Source organism: Leptonychotes weddellii, chromosome 4 (genome assembly GCF_054177405.1).
Source record: "Leptonychotes weddellii isolate Sample4059 chromosome 4, ASM5417740v2, whole genome shotgun sequence".
NCBI classification, from domain to species: domain Eukaryota; kingdom Metazoa; phylum Chordata; class Mammalia; order Carnivora; family Phocidae; genus Leptonychotes; species Leptonychotes weddellii.
In genome coordinates, this window is record NC_138372.1 from 99,517,189 (window position 1) to 99,534,859 (window position 17,671).

General features: G+C 34.3%; 1 protein-coding gene across 1 annotated transcript in view; it reads left to right on the forward strand.

The window, feature by feature from the left end:
* The window catches only part of SNTG1 (syntrophin gamma 1), a 703,456-nt gene that overhangs the window by 562,958 nt on the left and 122,827 nt on the right, over window positions 1-17,671 (forward strand). The window contains exon 9 of the mRNA XM_081816797.1: window positions 15,458-15,496. Within this exon, the coding sequence (XP_081672923.1) occupies window positions 15,458-15,496 (39 nt within the window). The remainder of the gene's footprint in view (window positions 1-15,457; window positions 15,497-17,671) is intronic.

A 17,671-nucleotide genomic window follows, 5' to 3' on the forward strand; every position in this document is an offset into this window, starting at 1 on the left:
AAAAAAAAAAGAATGCTTTCAATGACAAATAAAAGAAACCCTAAGTACTGATGGAGTAAATAGTTGGGTTTTGTTCCCAACTGACAAGAATTCTGGTCGGTGACATTTACTGGCTTTGTTTCAGTGGTTCAGGGAAGCCACCAAGAACCCATCTCCTATCTATACACGTTATTGCCCTCCACTACCATTAGAGTGTTGACTTTTACCTGGTTTGTACCTCATGGTCACACAAGGGCTTCAATAGTTCCAAACATAACTTTAGTTTTTGGAACAGGAAAGAAAGGAAAGAAGGATAAGTAGCACCATCTACACATCTCCCCTTTTATCAGGCTGAGAGAAAAGTTTGTTAATGGAGGTGGGGGCAGGGAGGTGAAGGTGGCTAGTCTCTACCATTTTTGGTGTTTACAGTGGGAAATGATTGAGAAAAGAAGATTGTGAACAGCTTTTGAGACAAATAACTAACAGTATCTACCACATTATTTAATATTAAAACCATACTAATCCTAAAGTAAATGTGTATATAACCAATACCTTCTCTGACTTTTGTGAGATGATTACAGTCTTTCAGGATTCTCTCTCTTTCTCTCTCTCTCTCTCTCACATACACACACACACACACACTTTAATCAGTCCTCTGAGTTGACTCAGCAGGTATTTCACTCATCTTCTGTCTTTTACACATTTATCTTCAGAAGTGAAAACAAACTCGTTCTGGAGTCATATGTTTAATTCATAGAGATCTGCATCTCTAATCTAATAGATCTCCATCTAATGATGGCAAACACTTGAAGGTTGAAAACATAGAATATTTTTTCCCTAGAAATGTTGGTTGTGAAAAGCTAAAGGAAAAACTATTATGTCTGCCACATTGAAAAGGCTTGACAAAGCTTGTAGGTGAATTGAAAGTCATGACAAAATAAAGCTGAGCACAAAGAAGATTTACCGACAATGAACTAAGGGCTGTGATCAGAGGTTGCAGAGTGTGGTTCTTACAAGCATGGGTGTCACTTAAGTAGACTTTTTCTTTCTTTTTATAGCTGCTGACATTTCTGAGTCCTTAGATGTACTTTTTAGTGCTAGCGTGTTGTTGTTTTCTACATTGTTTTTCCTCATGCACCAAAATATGAACGTCAGACATGCAGGTGTCAACTAAAAATGGGTTATAGAGAGTGAAATCAAACTGCAGAATCAGTAATTTAAATCAGAATAAAACCAAGGGCAAGTTTGGGCATTACACTGTGTGCATATTTTTGACAACCATATTTTTGCTTTTTACACAATTAGATTAAAATAACCTACTTTGTTTCTTGGAAAACTGCTAACTAAAACTTAAAGTTCCTAAATTTTTGATATTGAACAATATTAGCTAATTTTCATTTGTACAACCCAAAACATCTGCTTTGATATTAGCTGAATAATGCAATCATTCTAAAATGGAGCAGTGTTCCTGGACACAATTTATATGCCATCCTTGATCCAGCTGGTTCTGCCTGCATGATCCCATCCCCCTCGCCCAGGTGGACTCATTCTTTTGCCTTTATTTCTGGCCAGAGCATTCCCAGTTCTTAATGTTCTCCAGTTTTAGAGCCACTGGAACTTCCCAGGGGGCCTCAGCTTAACACGCCCACCCTTTTAGATACCTGCAGTGCCTAGGGCTGGACTTCAAGATGGCCTTCATCATGCCCATAGTGGCAGGAGCCAATCCCACTGGGCTCACCAGCAGCCCTCACACTAATGGCAACTCAGTAGGAATGTGCAAACTGATCCCCATGGGTCATACATTATCCAGTGGGAGACAAGGGGCAAAAAGGAGCTAGCTAACAAATTCCTTGCCCTTCCCCAATAGATGAACTATTTGGAAATGCAGTAATTGCATAAAGCTCTACTTATCACACTTGATTTAACAACAATGTTTCATGGAGAAGCTATTGCTAGCTCAGTGACTCAGGCAACTCACCCCCTTATATTTGCCTTCTGCTGTTCTGCCTTGCTTCCTTTTGCCTTTCACTCTTGATTCCTTGGGATTGAACATTCTCCCTTAATAAAGATTTAACCTATGTGACTTCTTCAGGCTATATTTCTAGGGAAGCAAGACTAAGGAAATACCTTTTCCCTCTAAATGTTCATTATAGGGTACTAAGCATTCCATGGAGGATACATTCTTGCATAGTAGAAGTGCAATATGGAAGAGAAGGTGTAAATGAAGTGTGCTAAGTAGGTAGATGAAGGGCCATTAGAAAATTATGCAAGAAATCATTTTGAGTTTGCAGTTGCTCAATTGAATACATCTTAAAAGACCCCTTATTCTATGATGGAGCTTAAAAGATGAGGACACCTGAATAGGGTGCAGAGGTGGCTATAAACATTTCCTGAGGATTGAGTCTGAATTATTATGTATAAACACTGTGCATTTTCTTCATCAAGAGTCCTATCTAATAACTTAGCCATGGTAAACCTGATTTCTTCACCTATGATTAATACTGACTTATTAAAATATGTTTCATCACTTCCTGAAACCCATGGTTCCTACACTGTGCAGGCACACCTACCCTGCAGCCAGTTTTTCCCTCTTTTTTACTTTTATAGCATCTTAGACGACCTGTTTTAACACTCATTTCAAAACTTAGAATTATTTGTTGCATGTTTGTTTTGCCAGCTACACCAGATGATTTTTGAGGGTAAGAATCCTATATCCTTGGCATTCACTTGATGTCTGACATACAGTCATTTCTGAGGTTCAGTGAATTCATGGAAGAATGAATAAGTCAGCTCCAAATGAATAAACATATGATTTATAAATGGTTGCAACCTGTTTTCAGCTTTTAGGCTTTTAATTCACAGTAAGATTAGATAGATGATGTAGATGTTGATATATATAGATACAGATATAGATAGATGTGGTGGTATATTTATAGTGCTTATATATATGCTAATCTTAAAGATGATGACAGGTAGAATTGAAAAATTCTTGTATTAGGAAAAATAAAGTTTAAGAATACTCATTTGCATATAATACCAAATCATCCTGAAATATTGATTTACTGTTAATAGATATGTTTTTAGAAACAACATGGCATACTTTTAAAATTATATCCATAGGGATGGAGAGTAACCAAGGTAGCAATGGCATTCTATAATCCATATCCTGAAAAAAAAATGGATGAGGGGCGCCTGGGTGGCTCAGTTGGTTGAGCGTCTGCCTCGGGCTCAGGTCATGATCCCAGGGTCCTGGGATCGAGCCCCGCATCGGGCTCCCTGCTCGGCGGGGAGCCTGCTTCTCCCTCTTTCCCTGCTCGTGCTCTCTCTCTCTCTTTCAAATAAATAAATAAAATCTTAAAAAAAAATGGATGAAAAATATGAGTTGAAATGTGGGCTCCTGAGGCAAAAATCATTTTTTGATTCTTCCCTCTACATGGTAAAGGTAGAGTTCTATCAGCAGCTGCAGAATGGATATATTGCCTTATGTGCCCACACACTAATATCACTAGTCATGAGGTGGATTTATATCTATAGAATAAAGATCTCTCTTAGTCCTCACACATCTGTTAAATAATATTGGCCACAAATCTTTAAGGGAATTGGAGGACTGTTTCTTGCTTCCATAAGAATGATTTGCTTGGGTAAATCTTCAAAATTGATTTCCATGGGAAAATATACCTTGTTAGCAGGGTCCTGCAGCATCCATTCTGAGAACACACAGCTTCAGCCACCAAAATTTACTTGTTTATGAGGTATAAAAAAATAAAAGATTAATAGAACTTGGATAAAAAGTTTTCAATATAAGATCCTCACTGATCTTCAAACATTTGAGTGGGATTAAAGACATTAAAAGTAGGAGGAAAAAAATTTTTAAAAGGAATATTTGAATATCCTATTGTATTTCTTTTTTGGTCTGAAGAGATAGTCACAAGGGGATATTACTACTTTAGTTTCTAGATACAACTGATGGTGCTAAAAATGAATATACAAAATTAAGGGATTCAAAAAATAAAGTGATATTTAAAACAAATGGACAGTCCTATTACACCAAATTTTATTTTTAATCAGTTAGTTCCAAACTAATCTTTACTACAACCAGTTGTATATCATGCTTATCTCAATTTAACAGATCTACTGCAATAATTAAGCTTCCTTTAAGGGGTTTCCATTAACATTTTTGAAATGTTGTTAAAGAAAAAGGAAGACACATACTTATCATTTTCCCCAGCATTTAGTCAAAGTGAATATTACTCCTTAAAGTACAGTTCATAATATTTATTTTATCAGATGTTCACTTTTGATACTGGTTAAATTATTTTCATTTCTTTAGTATAAGAAATTCATCTGAAAAAATTTGTAATATGAGCATTCAATGACTTTATATTTGTCCTTCTAGCTTTTTGAAGCTGTCTCAAACTTAAAATTCAAAGTTCTAATGAAAAGTCTTTAATGAAATGAAAGTCTTTAAATTCAGTGCTACTGAATTTAAATTAAACTTTTAATACTATAGGAATATATTCTTGCATATAATAGAGCTTCAAAATACTTATTTCTTTAAATGTAAGTCTTCATCAATACCAAAGATTCCTACAAGAAAAAAAAATCCCTATCCCTAATGTAATAGAATAAAATAAGAAGACAGAATAAATGGTGAAAATGTTTTATAAAATAGAATGCATCATTTTTCTAACATTATTTAATATCTATAGAACTATGTAGATGATATGCAGCAAGTAAAATTTTTAGTAATTAATTATAAGATCTAGAAAATAACTTTCTTTTCTATTTAATTTCATCCAAAACATGAAGATTCTTCTCATGTTGGGTATTTAATTATTCTTCCCCCTAAAAAAATCTATTCAAAATCCTCCTTCTGCAAGAATATATCTATATTACTTGACTTTTATATTTCTTGGGCCTATTGTTTTCTAGAAAATCAAACACAAAACCTCCATTTGCCATTTGGAGTATTAGTGTTGGTAGAAAAATGTATTTTAAAATATATCCTTTCATTTGTTTTTAATTTTAGATTTTTATTAAAGTGCAGAAGAGTATAACATGAAAATTTATTGTGATAATAACATATTTAATGCTAGTGTTTTTATTAGCATATTATTACATATACATTAAAATATGTGTATTTCTGTTTACATATATAAAATAAAATTACCATCCTCTTGTGTAGATGATATTATCCTTTGTTCAATCAAGATTTAATCATGAACAGTTTCCCATGATAGTAATCATATTCTGAGATTACCTACTTCTATTGGACTAATAGGTGCTTAACTTTGCATATATCATAATTAATAATCATAATTAATAAATGGATTATTATTACTTAACATAATAAATGGATGATTATTATTTAAAATATATCATTAAATAATAGTGCACTATGGATTTTGGGGGCGTATTAATCAGTTAAAACACTGCTGATTATATCTTAATATAAGTACTTAGAAAAAGAATATGAACATTTTTTAGTCCCGCAAACCAAGATTATGTCTTAATCCAATCAGCTGGATCAAGGCTGGGTTGAAGTTTTGTAGGGTTCTGTTTATTTCTTTTTTTTTTTTTTCCTTTCCCAGTTCTGTAGCCCTCCAGGCCTTTGAGCTGAGAGTACAGTCTATTCCTGGGAGCTCTCCTTAGCCGGCTCTGAATTCTCTTTGCTTACCTCTCAGCACAGCAAATTTCTAAAACTGTTGTCTGCTTTTGCATAATTTTCAGATTAATATTTTTAACCTTTCGTCCTGCCTTGATTTAGAACTCAGCAAATATCTTGAGGTGAAAACCAATTTTATGTTCAAAGCCCTACAGATCACAAATGCTGCCAATATTATCCTCTGAGAAAAGTAAATTTTCTGCTTCTTTCTCTGTCTGGGCAAATTATGCTTCTCACTCTCTTCCAGTCCAATCCAGTGTCTACAGAAGGCCAGCTCACCTCTGTGTGCTCATCTGTCTGGGACCTTACCTATGCTCACCCTTGTGACAGCAGGTGCTCCCAAATGCCTTCAAACAAAATGCTTTTAGTCAGTTCACTACTCCATTCTAGTTGTTATCAACAGGAGGGTAGCTGTGCTTCATGCTTTCTCATCCTATTTAGGAACGTAATAATTTTGCTTTCTTTCTTAAATATGTCTGCATTAAATATGGACTGCATTGGAGGCTAGTGGATGATACATTGTTCAAGTAATTTACCATTTGCTCCACTATTGCTCTCTGTTAAAATTTAAAATACAACCTTTATTATTAATTCAGTATATACATTTTAGATTCAATTATTTTTATTATTTTATTTTTATTTTTATTTATATATTATGTTTTTATTAGTATATTTATTATTCAATATTATTTATTCAGTTAATTATCTGTTAAAAGTCATTGGCTCGGGGCACCTGGGTGGCTCAGTCGTTAAGCGTCTGCCTTCGGCTCAGGTCATGGTCCCAGGGTCCTGGGATCGAGCCCCGCATCGGGCTCCCTGCTCTGTGGGAAGCCTGCTTCTCCCTCTCCCACTCCCCCTGCTTGTGTTCCCTCTTTCGCTGTGTCTCTCTCTCTCTGTCAAATAAATAAATAAAATCTTTGGGAAAAAAAAAAGTCATTGGCTCATTTAGTTTTGCAGTGGTAAAACCCTGTTTTAATTATTGTAATTCTACATGCACTTAAAATTCTAAATGCACTTGAATAGACTTGGAGATTAAACTTAAATACTCTCCGATATATTTGACCATTTATTCTTGAGGGGCCCATAAAGTCTAAATATAGTTGCACTTAAATAATATCACCAGAACTTTTAATTTGGAAGAAATCTGACAGGAATGGATCTACATAATCTCCATATTTCGTATTAGGTTAATTGTTATGAATTTTATTCTTAGGGTGATCAAAAGTATTTTGTTCCATTTCTGTACCTTTTTTTTTTCAAACTGAAGAAGACTATTGGTTTGGATATTTGTACATGGTATTCAAATACCTTAAAATCATTTTTTTTTTAAGATTTTATTTATCTGCGAGAGAGAGAATGAGAGACAGAGAGCATGAGAGGGAGGAGGATCAGAGGGAGAAGCAGACTCCCTGCTGAGCAGGGAGCCCAATGCGGACTTGATCCTGGGACTCCAGGATCATGACCTGAGCCGAAGGCAGTCGCTTAACCAACTGAGCCACCCAGGCACCCAAATCATTTTTAATCTAATTGTCTTGGGCATTTTTCATATAGTAGATTATCTTCCTTTAATGACATATGCATTCTGCCTTTTTTAATAGTCATATTTTTCATTCTATTTTTCACCATATTATCTGGGCTATAATTTTTAATGCCACTGTTAAATAATAATGATAGGACAATTCCTTATATTCTTTTGTTAAATTGATTTCATATATTTAATTTTTAATCATGACATTTGTTAATTTGAAATAAATGTTGATTCTATATAATGTAAAAAGATCATTATTTTCTTATTTCACTTATTCTATTTCCTTTATCATTCTTTTATAAAGATTGGAATTGCATTTTAAAAAATAGTTTTGCATATCTATTTATGAGATTAAATTACTTTTCTTCTTAACATAACCATCCCTTAGATGTGTTTCCATAAACCATACCTGGCTTACAAATAGGTTTTTGTATGTAGTCCTCACTGTCTTTGAAATTTAAAATAAATGTTAAAATTTACATATTGAGATTTGTCATAAAAATTAAATTTCCAGAATTTCTTTTTTTTAATTTCCAGAATTTCTGATAAAATTAAAAAACATGTTATATTTTGGCAGAGCAAGAGTATGTCAGTTCCTAATACCAACGGCTATCATTAGTCCAAGATATATATTAATGTAGTGATTTCCATTATTTTTTGCCTTTCTGTTAATTTTACTCATGTGGAAATCATTAACAAAGTGGAAAAATGGGGTTACTTCAATAAATTAGAAGCCTCTGTAATAAGTATAATTACAAGATTATACTAAGAAAGAAGATTAAATCAGATTCTAGTTAAAAAAGAATTAGGATAGCTAAATCAGTTACAGATTTTCAAATCAGAAGAGAGCCTCACATCGAGCCCTAGTGATGAGCTGCAGAGTACCACCAATAACAGAAGGAACACTGGCATTATTTTGATTCAGATCTAGGATTATTAATGAGTTTGAGAAGGTAAGAATATCATTCAATATCCCCCACAAGATGGTTAATGGTGATTGACAATACTTGTTAGGTAGTTGGACACACTGCTAAGCTAAGGGAGGATAAAGGCGGTGCAATTAAGGGTTATGGTGATGTAGAGGTCTGTAAGCACATGCAATGAGAACAATGTAAGAATTAGACCCACAGGGAATACAAAAGAGAAAGTTACTGGCCAGCTCCACTAGGGTTTTCGAAACGTTTTCATGGTGGTTACTGTTCTTGATTAGGTAGTACAGCAGCACAGCCTTTGGTGTCAGACAGAACCAGACTGTGCCATATTCAGGGTGAATTTAAAAGATGTTTAACGGGGCGCCTGGGTGGCTCAGTCGTTAAGCGTCTGCCTTCGGCTCAGGTCATGATCCCGGGGTTCTGGGATCGAGCCCCGCATCGGGCTCCCTGCTCGGCGGGAAGCCTGCTTCTCCCTCTCGCACTCCCCCTGCTTGTGTTCCCTCTCTCGCTGTGTCTCTCTCTATCAAATAAATAAAATCTTTAATAAATAAAAAAAAAAGATGTTTAACTTCTGTGCACCTTAGGCAAACACACACACACACACACACACACACAAGACTAGATTCCTGCTAGGTGAAAAAGAAAAAAAAAAGAGAGAGAGAGAGAGGGAATGAGTGTGGGTCAGAGAGGGAAAGGGACAGGAGAGAGAGTGTGCGTGCGCAAGAGAGCAGGTGGTGTGGTGTCAGAGAGAGGGTGTGTGAGTGAAGGCACCAGGCATGTATCCAGTAGTTCCATACAGAGATCTAGTATACAGATGACCCACAAGAGAGGCAGGCACCAGATCATGGAGGGATTTGAATGGTATGGGATTCTGCCAATTTAAGATTTGCATTTTTAAAATAGTGTCTTAGAAGTGTGGTATAAGTATTATAGAAGGGTATTGTTTTTAATCATCTCCCTTTTATCAAGAACATATAAAATTACAGAAGTGTGCACCTTCATCTGTGATATCCTTTTTTGTTACATGACAAATTGGATAATGAAATTCCAGAATCCCCTCTACAAATGAATGGATGCAGGTCACTGTCAAAAGTCAGGAAAAGCAGATGATAGGAAATCCTACTGAGAGGTTAAACAATAATTTACTGGCTAAGCACTGTGCTCAGGTTTCATTAAAAAATTTTCTTAACAGAAATCTATTTAAATCTCATGGCACTCAATCTGCCATTTCTACTAATGCAGTGAATTCAATCTTGGTGATTCTTAGTATCTTAATCACTTCTAAATTAGAATTCAATCTTTTGGGGTAAATACTCAATTCCAGTTCTCTTCTCCTTTTCCTCCCCTCCTCCCTGCAGGAATAATGTATCACTTCAGTATTGGTCCCTGGAAACTCCTCTGTGGAGTTCTTCCCATGTGCTCTGAATGTCACCCTTTGTCCCTGATGCATTTCCTGATGTGTGTGATCCCACCAACATCTCCAGCTCACATGTCATGAAGCTTCTTCTTGTCTTCCAGCACTTCTATTATTTTCTCATCAGCCTGGCAGGCATGAGAAATTTTGGATTCTGTTCTTCAGATTAAAACACTTCCTCTAGCTGCAGCTATTCTATCATTTTGAAACCATGCTTGGTATGGGGATTCTGTGAAGACTTGGGGAAGAGAGTCCAAAGCTCTCCACTGGGATTTCCCAAACTAATTTGTGCTTTCTGTGTCTACTTCCTCAAAATTTGGCCTGCCATGCCAAACAGCAGGAGCCCCAACTCCCCTACCCCCATCTCTCTCTCCATGCTTTTGTCTCAATCCAGAAACTATTCTTCCTGTGAGATAAGAACTTGCTATTAATCATCAGGCATTCCTTCCAACTTTCATATATGGTATAAACTAGGCTTGAAGCCGTTAGAATTCCTATAGACATTCAAAGTTAATAATCTAGAAATTTATTTTCTTTAGAAATAACTTGCTTTCAAGACTAAGTTAACCTCAGAGAATTTGATTCTTTGTTCTGAGACATTCTGTCTTTTCATTTGTTCAACAAACACTGATTGAACACCCACTAAAACCTAGACAATCTTTTACATGTAAGAAGTAATGTATGGAATAAAACATAAATCTGTGACTTCATGAAATTTTTTCTAAAGGGAGGGAGCAAGCAGATCATAATACAAAAATATAATAAAATAAATAGCATTTAACAATGTTAAGCGGTATGAAAAGAAAGAAATTTAAAGAAGGCCATTTATGGGCGCCTGAGTGGCTCAGTTGGTTAAGCGACTGCCTTTGGCTCAGGTCATGATCCTGGAGTCCCGGGATCGAGTCCCACATCGGGCTCCCTGCTCAGCGGGGGGTCTGCTTCTCCCTCTGACCCTCTTCCCTCTCGTGCTCTCTGTCTCTCATTCTCTCTCAAATAACTAAATAACTAAATAAGATCTTTAAAGAAGGCCATTTATAATGACCTTTATTCTGCTACTTCTAAGCCTAGAGGTTTATGAAGAAATATCAACTTTCTTTTTCACAGCATGGTAACTTAAAAGGATTCATTTGTTTTCTTTTGGTCCTTTCACCCATTTTAAAGAAAAATTTTGTTCAGGTAGCTATTTGTTAATCTCAATTTAAAATTATTCAACGTATTCCCTGGTTAGACCATATGAACACAGATTAACTAGGAAATCTTTTCAGCTTTCCATGGATTATCTGCATTGTAAAAACATAGTATGCTGTAAATGAGTGCATGTTTTTGTGCTGTAGCCCTGAAAATATCTGTCTCTTATTTTTTGAGGTACTGTGGTTTTCTACTCAGAAGGAAATGTCCCAGTGTGATTCTAGAAAAAATGGAAATTAAAGTAGTATATATTGTTTTCTTGAACAAATCTGGAAGAGCTTATTTAAGCATATGATGGCATAGGTTTGATTTTGAATAACAATTTTTATTGAATGCCATTTTAAGTAGATACTACACAAAGAAGTGTCATTTGATTAACCTCAGTCATGTATTTTATGTCATTCATAGAACTAAGACCACATGTTGGGGGAACTTAAAGATAGAAGAAGGTAGAATTTCCATTCTCAAATGGACTTCAGTATCCTAGGAATCAAAGATAATTCCAGAAATGACCCACTGAGTTGGGCATTATCCTACCACAATTGCACAATAAAACAAAAATAAGTTGATATTTGATTTTAAAATATTTGAATTTCATACCATACTTTTATAAAACTTATGTTCTCAAATAAAATAAGAAATTATCACTCCTAGATTTTGTTTCCTTTGAGTAGGTCACACCAACCTGAATCTAGACATTGTTTTTCAAATATGTAGAAGTCATTAAACCAGTTAGTACATTTGTAAATAACCGTGGCATAGAACTTCTTGGAGATGCAAAGCCTCTTGCTTTGGACATAGCACTCTCAGTCTCAGCTCATTTTGCTGTAGTCATCTTCTCTGTAGGACAATCATGTTTTACTGCCTGATGGAAGGCCAAATCATCTATTTCTTGAGCCATTGTATTAATTTTCCTTCTTTTCTGGAACTCTCTATAAAGTTTTAAAGTATCTATAAATCTTCTAGAATAGGTCACATAAGTTTCATCAGATTTGTAAAGAGGTATGTGATTAAAAATGATTTATAGAAAAACTTTGCTGTCTTTGAAATAAATGTCTTTCCCTAAGGTAGCAACATAATTTCTAATTCTGTATTCAGCCTTGAAGGTAGAATATCTACATAAATAAAAGTCTTCTGCTTGGGAGATTTATTTATTCTTCCCTCCCTCCCACCGCTCCTCCCTCTTTCTCCCTATTATTTCTTTATATTATGAGTACTGATTCAAGTATACTTCCTATTTTTATTAAGATGTGAGGGGCTCCTGAAAAAAAATACACAATGCAAATTGTATCCTCTTATACTTCCACATAGACATTAATTATATTCCACATTCTTAGCTTAAATCAACATGATGTTAAAACATTCAGTGTTTACAGATTTATCTTTGTCTTTTGGACTAAAAGCTGTAACATGGATTTCCTTCATCTGAATGCATTTTACTTGGTAGTTTTCTACGTCACTTGCTGTTCTTGTAGAATGACAGGTGAGGCAATCCTGGTCAAAATCATACTGTTTCCTTTACATTCTTAGGATTAATAGATTTAAGTAATCTTGCTCCATAAAGAGCTAGTTTGATGTGATTGCAGTTATGTCCTTTCATCTTTTCAAGACTTCATGTTCAGACACTGACTCTTTTTGTTCAAGATTATATTAATTTTTCCACTTCTCATAACACAAATTATTGGTTCTGATAATACATAATTAGCATGGGTTTCTAAGAAGTTTAATATTAAAAACATCTTTTGGACAAATTTTGATTTTCCTTATTTGAAGAGCAGTCTAAAAATGGTGCAGAGAATTTAGGATTTCCACTATTTAGAATTAATATTGTTGCCAAATGCCGACAATTTTTAAAACTTTGCTCTATGAATGCATTTAAGACTATATTATTTACAGTTTGGTATTTTATTACATTTAATAAATTAAACATTATTTCAACCATATAACATTCAGCTTTATTTTTAAAAATAAATTTAAATTGTCATTAATTTTTCCAATATTTTTATCTTATCAAGCTATTTTATTGATATGATTTCTTATGACTACTAAATGAGTAATTTAAAACAATATACTTCTAGCATTTAGCATTTTCTACATTGAGTGTTTATTTATAATCGAGGTTTCCTAGAATATGCTTGTAAATGTAAAAGTAGGCATACTTTTCCAACTGATAAACACTTTCACATCTGAAGAAACTTCAACTGATTCCTTATCCCTCTAACTGTGGCATGCCTGCAAGTGATTGAGGCTCTGTAGGTGAACAGTGGGCAACCTCTACTCTGGAACCCAGCCTGGTTCACACATGGTTGTCACTCACTTGGTCCTTGAGTATATAAACCCTAACTTAGAGTGCCCAAGAAAACAGAAAGGTATTTGCAAAGGATAGTAGAAAAAAGACATCTTTGTTTAACTTCTTTAAAACATTCTTATTGTTGGGGCACCTGGGTGGCTCAGTTGGTTAAGCATCTGCCTGAACCTCAGGTCATGATCTCAAGGTCCTGGGATCGAGCCCCTGCCCAGCGGGGAGCCTTCTTCTCTCTCCCTCTGCCTGCCGCTCTCCCTGCCTGTGCTGTCTCTCCCTCTCTTTCTATCTCAAATAAATAAAAATAAATAAATAAACAAACAAACAAACAAATAAATAAATAAAAACATTCTCATTGTCTTCAAAAGAAATCTAAACTTCTTTTATATTAATTTTATATATTATTATTTATTATATTAATGATAATCATCACTTATTGAGCTCTAACTTCAGGACATTTGTTTTTTCATTTAATTTTTCCAACAAATATATGTGGTTAATATTGTTATAGGCATTTTACAAAAGATGGAAATTAGACACAGGATAATTAATAACCTGTTTATGATATTTAGTAATAGTTACAGCCAGAATTCAAACCCAGGTCTCTATGACTATAAAACTTGACAGTGTTATTATGCATCTATATTGTGGCTCCAGCCCTGACTTAAGTTTACTCCACACTGTAGTCACTTGGACTCTTCAGACTCTGTAAAATAGCCCCATTATGTTATTGTCTCAGCTTGGAAAGACTTTCGTTTTCATGTTCCAGCACTTACAGCACCATGACTCACATTGGTCGATCATTAAAAGGATTTTAGAGGGCGCCTGGGTGGCTCAGTTGGTTAAGCGACTGCCTTCGGCTCAGGTCATGATCCTGGAGTCCCGGGATCGAGTCCCGCATCGGGCTCCCTGCTCGGCAGGGAGTCTGCTTCTCCCTCTCCCACTCCCCATTTGTGTTCCCTCTCTCGCTGTGTCTTTCTCTGTCAAATAAATAAATAAAATCTTTAAAATAAAATAAAATAAAATAAAAGGATTTTAGAAATGAATGAGACAGTCTCCACACTTTTCTTAGCATTTATCAAATCTATACATGTATGTGCATGTGTACATTTATGTACATTACTGTGGCCTGAGCATTGTTACAATTATTCAAATTATTCAGAAAAAAATTAAAAGTTACAACGCCAGATAGTTCATGCTGGAAGACAAGAGTCCATGCAAAATATTGGTAGAATTTTACAATTTTTTATAATAATCCATAAGAACTAGCAAAAAGCATAGTTCCATGAAGTATTCAATATGGATTTTTTTTTATCGATTAATAAAAGATGTTCAGGAAGCTGTTTTTTCTGTCTGTGTTTCTAAACTATCCTGATTTTAGTTGAGGATACCAGTAGTTTTAGAAATTTCTTTAGCTGATTCCTCACCGAAACGAAAACTATTTTGAAATGACTATAGCTATGTAAGAAAGATGTATGTTTTTTGTACATGTCCCTGTGGAAATCACATAAATCTTCTCAAGTTTTCTTATCTATTTTAAATGACACATATGTTGCCAGTAAGTCTTTTCTTGTACATGAGCCATTTAATGATTCTCCAACTTTGTGCACCATATCCATTAAATTTCCTGTCATTTCACATTTATCAGTAAGACAAAGGGAACCGAAACTAACAAAGAAGGAACAATAAAATAACTCAGTAAAACAATTTCTGAGTGAAAACAGTCTGTGTTTAGTGTGGTATATGATTATATCATAGAGAGTTAGCATTCTTTAAGTTATCTAGAAAATCAATGAAAAATAAAAATTAGTTTTAATTAGTAAAAATTCTGTTGAACAAAGACTTTGTGTGTTAGAAGGTCATTTGTCTAAATCTGATATTCATTTTCAGTTGGATTTTGAAGTTTGTTTATATGAAAGAGGAAATCCTTTCTCCGAAGATTGATTTTAGTTGTTTTGAAATGTCACTCATTAAATTATCTTAAAGTAAATATTATATTTTATTTAGGGTCCCAAATGAAAATATTTTGGCACATGTACTTTATCTTTTAGTATTTGAGTATTCTATTTCCTCTGTTCTCTTGAGTGTTAAAATAAATTGAATATAATATTTCAAAATGAAGAAATAAATTACAAAAGTTACTTTATATTCTCCATAGATTGTCATTTAACATTATATGGAAACACAAGCTTTTCATTTTTCATAAATGAAAAAATTATTAGATGAAAATATTTTTCAAAATGTTTACATATCAAATTTGGAATACTTTTGATAGCCAAAATTTTAAAGAAAAATTGTAATTGGTGTTTGACATGCAGTGATTTTAGTATGTCAATTTAGAATATCAGTATATATGAACTCACTAAAAACAGAGTCTCATAAAATTTGGGGGCTCTTGTGTAACCTTATGTTTATTGTTCTCACTTTTATTATTTATTTATTGTTGCAGATTAAAAAAATCAACAGAAACTTTCCTGTAAACCAGCAGGTAAGATGGAAAAATATTTGGAGAGACAAATCATATATTTCTTTCATTTGATCAATTATCGAAGATAATCTTGATGACATTTAATTTATATGTGGAAATAATTGGCACTATCATTTGCTCTCCAGGAATATACATAATTTATTAGACTTCTTTCATATTATGTGATATATCTGTTTCTCTAATCATATTAAAAGCAGTTTTAAAAAATATTTTATCTAAGTAAACTAAATCAAAACTCTATTTGACTGGGACGCCTGGGTGGCTCAGTTGGTTAAAAAAAAAAGTTTAAAAAAAAAACTCTATTTGACAAAATACATATATTTATTTAAATATAATGTTGAAGACCTAGGAGAGATATTTACATAAGATAGTTTGACTGTATCTTAACATGTGGGAAACCTATTTTATTTTAGTTCAAGTTAGTTAACATATAGTGTATTATTTGTTTCAAGGGTAGAATTTAGTGATTCATCAGTTGCATATAACCCCCAGTTCTCGTTACATCAAGTGCCCTCCTTAATGTCTTTCATCCAATTACCTGATCCCCTGACCCACTTGCCTTCCAGCAACCCTCAGTTTGTTCTCTATAGTCAAGAGTGTGCTTCTCTCTCTGTTTTTATTTTTTTAAAGATTTTTATTTATTTATTGAGAGAGAGAATGATAGAGAGAGAGCATGAGAGGGGGGAGAGTCAGAGGGAGAAGCAGACTCCCCGCTGAGCAGGGAGCCTGATGCAGGACTCGATCCCGGGACTCCAGGATCATGACCTGAGCCAAAGGCAGTCGCTTAAATAACTGAGCCCCCCAGGCGCCCATCTCTGTTTGTATTTTATTTTATTTTTCCTTCCCTTCTTCTATGTTCACCTGTTTTGTTTCTTAAATTTCACACATGAGTGAAATCATATAGCATTTGTCTTTCTCTGACTGATTTATTTCACTTAGCATAATACACTCCTGTTCCATCCACATCATTACAAATGGCAAGATTTCATTCCTTTTGATGGCTGAGTAATATTGCATTGTGTGTGTGTGTGTGTGTGTGTGTGTACACACACACCACATCTTCTTTATCCATTCATCCATTGATGGACTCTGGGCTCTTTCCATAGTTTGGCTATTTTGGACACAGCTGCTATAAGCACTGGGGTTCATGTGCCCCTTCAAATATCTATTTTTATATGGGAGACATATGTTTAATTGATCTAAAAGTTAGAAGGAATTTTCAAAATTAGATGACGGTATTTTACAGGAGTCTAAATGAATGCATAGAATGAAAATGATGTCTGATTAATCTAGCCAAGAATTTAGTTGATTTATAGACTGATAATTGATTATAGAATAAAATAATTGATTATAGAAAACAATAATTGATTCTACTTACAATTTTACTAAGCTGAACTTAAATTTGCATTGCCTCATAAACATTATAAAAATATTTGTTTGAATGAGGAAAGTAAGTATAGGCTCAGTTTTGGACTCGCACAAGTCAGCCATGTGTCAGGTTCATATGATGGTGGAGAAGCAAAGGTTGGCCATGCATTTCCTACCGTTAACATCAACCTCAATGTGCAACCATTGATCAAAATCTAAACATCTAAGTTATCTATTTATAAATGGTAGGTCAATCACAAGTTAATTTCAATGGTAGAAATTTTAAATAATCATCTTATGAAACTAAGTTACTTTTCTCAAACCTCAGTTGTTCATCGGTAATATTTTAAAAGTGCAACTACCTTACATGTTTATTTTTGTAGATTAAATAACAAACATAAAATTCTCAATATATGCCATTATTAACATTAATATGTTAAAATTTTAAATTTGTTCTTTAGAATACAGAATTTATGTTCTTGTATAATTTATATTATTAATGGTGCCACTAGCCCAGACTAGCCCACAAAGTTATGTGTGACTGAAACACTACTGAAAATAGCTCTGGAGAGCTCAATATGTCTGCAAAGCTCTGAACTGTGTCTCTCCAGCCATAGGCATACCTTGTTTCCTAGCCTCAGGTCCTCACACCTGAGTCATGCTGATGTTTTAGGTAGATGCAGAAGTTGAAGAGACGTATGTGTCATGTGTCTCATGACATTCCACTGTGGTTATGTCTCAGCCCTTGTTTGAGGTGCAGAGAACAGGGCTCTAGCCCAGAGCTACTGATCCACTCTGTGATGATAA